Consider the following 7,375-nt stretch of genomic DNA (forward strand, 5'->3'; position numbering starts at 1 on the left):
ACATATGGAATAACACAGATCCGGCAACTCCAAGCCTACTCCGTGCAACTCTGACGATACTACACGCATAGATTCTAACATACATACACACATGTACAAGCTTTTGTAATACATTGTCACTGCCAAAATAGTTATCTTATTCTGTTCGCCACGCAGCACAGTCGTTTTATTCGTAAGTATTTCTAACATCTTCCAGAATTTTCTCGCAAATGAGACTCCCTCGGTCACTGGACTGTAACTGGCGCAGCCGAACTTCGCACAAGGGATTGACCATGCCCACTACGCTTACCAATCTAATTTTTCTAATTTTAATTTCCTTGAAGACTGAGCGGGAATAACTGCATAAAAACATAATGACGTGCAAGTGCAAAAGGAAGTTACACACAGAAATTTGCAAATAAAACGAACAAAAATCAAATTCCAATTGCCACACAAGCGACCGTATATGTGTACATCAATCGCTGATAAGGCACCGGGATCGATTGTGCGAGACAATTTACAACAATTATACCAATAAGTTTCTTTGTGTGATGACCGAATATGTGTACTTCAATCGCTGATAAGGCACCGGGATCATCAATACACTGAAACTCATAAAAGAAACCAACAAAAATGCCAAAGAATGCCTGATGAAGTAACTGCAGATGCATCGAAAACCACTCTTAATTTGGTTGTTGTACTTTCAGGTTTGAGCACACAGTGATGTGGTATGAAGTACCGTGCTTTTGTTATTTCATTTGTGTGCATCTCCTTCATATATCCAAGAGCTTCATATTCTTTCATGAAATCCACATAACTTGCCTTAGTTTGTGGATCTCGCAATAACCGTTTTTCCAAAGAAAGGAATCGTCGCAAGATCACGACTCTCCCCAGGGCTGAAGCATTATCCATAAATGGGAGACTAACAATCGGTTTCTTGTCAATTGCAGTCTGAATGTTCTGGAGAAAATGCATTTCACATTGTTTCTCCAGTGGTTGGTCTATCTTCTTCCGTTAGAGCTGCACAAGTAGTTGATCCTGATGAATTATGTTTTAATTTTCCAGCCACAATCCATCCTAGTTTGGTTTTCTGTAATCTTGGCAGTCCTTACCCAACGATAAATGCTTGTCCTGCATTATGTCGTAGTAGTGTTCTGCTCCTAAGAGTAGATCAATCTTTCCTGCTTTGTCAAAGTTAGGATCTGCTAATTATACCCGCTACCCATAGGTAGAAGGGTATTATAACTTTGTGCCGGCAGGAAATGTATGTAACAGGTAGAAGGAGGCATCTCCGACCCTATAAAGTATATATATTCTTGATCAGCGTCAACAGCCGAGACGATATAGCCATGTCCGACTGTCCGTCCGTCCGTCTGTCCGTCTGTCCGTATGAACACCTAGATCTCAGAGACTATAAGAGATAGAGCTATAATTTTTTTCGACAGCATTTGTTATGTTTGCACGCAGATCAAGTTTGTTTCAAATTTTTGCCACGCCCACTTCCGCCCCCGCAAATCAAAAATCGAATAACAAGCGTAATTGTAAAGCTAGAATTTTGGTATATACAATAATAACTATAGCATTTATGATTGCTGAAAATTTGGTTGCGATCAGATAAAAATTGTAGAAGTTATTAAAGAAATAGTTTTGTATGGGCAAAAACGCTTTCTATGTATGTGTTGTATGTATGCGTATACGTATACATGCTCGCCTCTATATTTGTATCTGTATGCAAGAGGCACTGCGATAGCTCTATTGGTAGAGTGCAAGCATATTACTGTTGTGGTAGTCGAGGGACTCGGGTTCGAGCCCGCTCGGGGAACAAAAATTTTTTTATCGTATTTACAACAATTATAAATAAAAATTGTGGATTTTACTAAAGAAATATTTTGTATGAGCAAAACCGCCTGCTATGTATGTATTGTATGTATGCGTATACGTATATACATGCTCGTCTATATTAGCATCTGTATGCATAGGGGTTCTTAAGCAATGCGATAGCTCAGGTGGTAGAGTGTAAGCCGCGCATGTTGTGGTGCCCGGGTTCGAACCCGCTCGAAGTACAAACTTTTTTTTTTTTTAACCACCCGGTCGGTGGAGCTCGAGTTCAAATCCCGATCGAAAATACATGCATATTTATTTTTAATATTTTGAGATTATTACCGTAATATTTTGCTTTTATTCAAAATGGGTAGCGGGTATTTCACAGTCGAGCACACTCGACTGTAGCTTTCTTACTTGTTCAATATGCTTTGGAAGTTTCCAACGAGCAATATCAATTGACTGTCCTGGTTGATCTGCAATAATGTGAGGCAATACAATAGCCTCCAATCGAGAGTTGAAATTGTTATGCTGTGATTTGAGCATAACATTAACACGTGCCTTCGATGTTTGTGTTCGTCCACCAATTCTATTTATTTGTAGCTCTGATTTTTAACGTTGAGAGCTAATATATTTAATGCTCTTTCAGAGATTACATTGACTTGAGAACCTGAGTCAAGTAAGGCTCTGAATTCGGCCTTTGTCCATTATTGCCTTCAATAAGTACTCGAGCAGTGGCTAAAAGTACATAATTGGTTTGTACTCCACTTGCTGATGCTGCTGTTTTGGATTCAGGCTTCGATTCCAAATGTAGAAGGGTGTTATGCCTTTTATCGCATTTAAAAAATTTTTCTTCTGGCATTCCTTTGCTGAATGATCGCGTTTGAAACATTTTACGCATAACTTGTTCCTTTGAACCCAATTTAATCGTTCAGCTGTTGTTTTCTTCAAAATTCGTTGCACTTATACATAATGTGATTGGTTTTGTTACAGAAGTAGCATGTATACTCTGTACCAATCTGAGCGCATGTGCCTTTTTGGTGTGATTTATCTTATCACTGCCGGTAGCCTACAATGTAAGGAACCTATGTTCCAAGAAGGTCAAAAACTGATCCAGTTTCTGCAGCTTCTTTGAGTCTACAACTGATTGTTCATATAACATATGAGTTTGACGATCAATTTCCTTGTCAAACTACATAACAGTATTGGATCCCAATTTTCAGTTTGAATTCAATGTTATTTAGTGCAGATAATGTTTCTTTGATATTATCATGCATTGCTTTTATAGACTTGCCATCATTTGTTATTGATGGTTGGTCTAATATTTTTGTATTAATGCGTTACTTAGCACTCTTTTGTTGCTAAAACGCTCTTGTAGCATATTCCATGCTGTTTCATAATTTCCTTCGGTTAAGGATAGATGGCGTATTAAACGCTCAGCATCTCCAGTGATGCTAGTTTTTAAGTACCACATCTTTTGAATGATGGGTAATGATGCTTCATGAATCATTTTCTTGAAGATGTCATGAAATTGTTGCCATTTTAAATAATCCCCATCAAATTTGGGAATTTCAATGAGGCATGCATTTGGGGTATGTTAGCAGGACGAGAGATACTTTCTTCACATGTCATAGTTTGGACTCCTATGACGGCGTCTTCAGCTGCTAAATATCTCCGGTCGCTATATCCAAGTTTTGCAGGATCCTCAAATTTTTATAAATTTCTATGTGGATAGTTGTTATTTTATTCCAATACTGATTTATGATTGGCATAAATCCTTGACGTGTTTCATTCGTCATTTTGTTCATGATGTGTTCCAAGCTATCCAGCAAAACCCAAACCAAAAATCATTGGCTCCAGTTCTGATTCTTCTTCACTGGAAGTAACCGATCCAGTATCCATTTGTATTGTGGATAATTGTTTATTAAATTCTCCTTTGTAGGATACAACCAAATCTCTTATTTGATTGAAGTACTCATTTTTAAAGTAATTGTGCTCAATTTTAGCACCTTCTGTTTTACTTTTTATATTTAAATCCTCTTTAGAAAATGTTTCCCACAGCTTAACTAACTTCTCAATGCGTTTTTGGAAGTAGTCATGCTGTAGTTTTCGCTCAGGCGAGTCCTTTTTGTAATTCCTTATTACGTTTTGGATCTCTTCGCCTGTTATTAATTGCCTGTCCAGCAATGCGCTGATATTCGATGATGCCATTTTTGATTTAAAGTAATACCTGACCCGTTGGAGGTATTTTGTTTTGTCGCTTTGACAGGTTGTGCCTCTACTCACAACCAAATAGGCGGTCAAGGTATACTTTTAAATATTACGGCTATGGAGCTTGATTTTCTCCTTCTTTGTTTCTGCCAAGTTGACTATCCAGTGATGTCCAAGATCGCCAAGTTGATCAGTTGTTGGTTTTTAAATTGGTCGCCCAGTTGACCAATTATACGTGTAGGATTCTCCAAAATAATCCTGTGTCCAGAAGTCGGGGGTCACCAAATGTTGATAATGAAGCTGAAAAGTTTGTTTTGTCTGCCACCGGTTCTGGATACCAGTAACAATTTCGTTGCCGCAATCTGTACTTGAAACAAATTGAGCTCGGAGAAGTGAATACCACGAGTTTTCGTTGAGTACTGATTTTATTGTAGAATATGCAGGGTTTATATATACAATATCTTAAGAACTAATGTTTGTTTAGGTCCAATTCTTATCTGTTTATAGTTTACAATGGGTAGCCTGATAATCAATAGTTGTCTCATAGTTTATTAGTCTGAACAGTTGTAAAGTAGGATAACCTTATCTTATATCGCTTAAGTTTATGACGCAAGCAGGTCAAATCATGCGTGCTGATAGATGGTGAGAAGTCGTAAATGCGCAGCGGTGCCTGTTTGTATAGGACTATCTGTTATGTATCTGCAGCGTACGATTTTCTGCTTGTCTCGAAATCGTACACACTGCGTAGTAACTTGTGCGTTTCGGCACATTGACACTGCGTAATTAAGAGTGTGCATGTTAGATTGCATCATTCTTTATTTGCGCTTTGTTGGTTGTCCGCATTTTGTCGCTTTGCCAAGTACAGTTATTGCGGGGCGACAGCGTCGAGACGCTGTCGCTGAGTGTGGTTCGATGGCTATGGCGTAGGCAGTAAAAGGATCGAGCAGTCAGTGTGCTCGTAGAATCGCCTGTGAGAGCATCGAAACTCGCTTCGCGAAAATGAATAAACAGATTTCGGTAGAACAGACTCAGACATCAGAAGTGGGATTCGGCCCTGACCAAAGTACTTCAAGGGATGTCTTCGCGTTAATAGAGCAACAAAATCGGAATTTTTGGCTCTGATTAAGATTCCGGCGAGCGAGTTGTAATAGAATAGTGAGATCTGTTGGCCGAAATATAATCCAGACATTGCTGGTGTGGATGCCACGCAGTGGTCTGTTACGGTCGAAATAGCTTTGCGAGAAAAAAATTATTAAGTGAAAAATTAATAGTGTTGAGTAAGGCTTTGGAAGGCTTAGCGGTCCAGTGGTTATCTCAAATATGTTACCCTGGAATAACCTGGCAACAGTTCCGGCAATTGTTTGAGCAGCGGTACGAGAGATCTGAGACGCCAGCCGCCGTTATTGTGAATCTTTTAACAGTCGTCCAAGCAATAGTGAAAGTTAGCCTGTTTTTGTGAGTTGTTGTGTGACAATACTGTGCACAAAACTGCGAAATTTAAATTTCGATCAAATTGCCATTGCGTTGGTTCTTGGACAGATGGCTAATTTCGATCGGCGTCTGCAGCATGGTACATACAACACATGTAACCAATCGACGTGAATTGCAAGCGGAGTTGCAAGTGTTCTCAGCGCTAAGAGAACGTCGTTTTATATCAAACGGGGAACTAGAGGCCAAGCGTGCTAAAAGTGTGGAAATTAAATGTTATCAGTGTCGAAAACTTGGTCAAAAAAATATAAAACTGTAAAACTGAAATGAGTGCACAAGTTCTGGGAACTGGAAAGGAGTGGCGATCAGAGCAGTCTGGTCATGGAAAGGCGAATGTAACTTGCTACAGATGTCAGGAGCCAGGACACATTGCCACTAATTGTCCAGATGAACTGGGAGTACGATCGGAAAATGGAGTAGAGCTGTGAGCTATGGTGTAGCCTCAATCGAGTATGCGGGTGAGAGATTTCCAATTACATTTCATTTGGAGCTGAGCGCTCATTATTTGAAGAAAGCGTTTTAAATAAGTTGGTTGGTAAGAGGCGTTATTCCTTTGAAGAGGATGGGTAGTGCCAGTAATTACAGTGCTCATGTTTGATGGTGAATCTTTGGTTGTTTTGCTTCGTATTGTACCAGACTAGTGTATGAAAGAAAATATTGTAGTTGGCAGAGAAGTGCTGGATCAAGGGTTGTTAGTGGATGTTTCTTGCGATTGTTTTAAGACTGTCAAAACTAAAGTTATGAACGTGTGTGAAACCGTTCTACATGCTAATTCTGATCGGATTGAAACAGAAATGTTCGAAAAATAAAAAAAAAAATAAAAAAGTTTCAATATTACTAAAGCAATAGTCAATATTTTATTTCGAAGGATGACGCATATTTGCGGTTGCAACTTGTATTGGACGTTCTAGTCGAGGCAGATTCTCATTTAACATTCAAAATGTTTTTTTCTTGAGATTGCATTGGTTATGGGATGAAGGCGAAGGAGATGCATTCAAGGTTGGAGAAGGTAGAGTTGCTAGTGTCGTTGATCCTAGGAATATGGAAGAGGAGGCTAGATGTGTGAAGACAGAGTTGCTAAGGGTAAGGCTAAGGTAATTTGGTTCTGTGTGGGTGGCTTTGTGTTGCTTAGAAGCGGTGAGAGACGGAAAACGGAATTGGACCCGTGGTTCAGAGGACCTTTTGGTGGTTAGGTGTTGGACGAAGACCGATAAATTTTGGAGTCTACACAGAGTAATGGACGTTGCAGGAACCCACACGAAGGTTTGCAAAGGCTACCGGATGTGCAAATCACAGAAGAGTTAGATGTAAATCATAAAGAGAAAAGTCAATTGGAAAAATCTATTGGAAAAGTCTGTTGAATCAAAAAGAGAATTCGTGAAGTCATGTGATTGGCGATGGACGAGAGTTGCTTTAGCAATGCGATTGTTGATTTCGTGAAGCCAAGTATTGGGCGATGTACGAGTAGTGTAGTTGATGAATTCGTGAAGCCAAGTATTGGGCGATGTACGAGTAGTGTAGTTGATGAATTCGTGAAGCCAAGTATTGGGCGATGGAAGAGCTATGTGGTTGATGAATTCGTGAAGCTAAGAGTTGGGCGATGTACGAGAAATATGGTTGATGAATTTAAGAAGCCAAGAGTTGGGCGATGGACGAGAAATATGGTTGATGAATTCGTGAAGCCAAGTGTTGGGCGATGAACGAACAGGGAACTTAATAAAATGAGTGAAGTCAAAGTTTTTGGCTGTGTAAAAATTAATTTGTTTGAAGATGCGTTTGGCATTAGATTGAAGTGTTAGCTAATAAAAGTTTAGCTATGTACATTGGATTAAGAACTGATGTTTTGAACTGATTAATGTATAATTTGAAAATGTTT

The 7,375-nt window shown here is 39.2% G+C and overlaps 1 protein-coding gene across 1 annotated transcript; it reads right to left on the bottom strand.

Annotated features, from left to right (window-relative positions):
* Positions 1-3,621: 3,621 nt before the first annotated feature.
* LOC132797510 (uncharacterized) lies at positions 3,622-4,011 on the bottom strand. The gene has a single exon (XM_060809248.1). It carries the CDS (start codon positions 4,009-4,011, stop codon positions 3,622-3,624), a length of 390 nt encoding a protein of 129 aa, XP_060665231.1.
* Positions 4,012-7,375: the final 3,364 nt, after the last annotated feature.

The sequence above is a fragment of the Drosophila nasuta genome, unplaced genomic scaffold (assembly GCF_023558535.2).
Source record: "Drosophila nasuta strain 15112-1781.00 unplaced genomic scaffold, ASM2355853v1 ctg126_pilon, whole genome shotgun sequence".
Taxonomy (NCBI): Eukaryota; Metazoa; Arthropoda; class Insecta; order Diptera; family Drosophilidae; genus Drosophila; species Drosophila nasuta.

What these genes read in the sequence shown, in the direction of transcription:
- LOC132797510 (XM_060809248.1), bottom strand. Translation starts at nt 4,011, where the DNA reads ATGGCATCATCGAATATCAGCGCATTGCTGGACAGGCAATTAATAACA.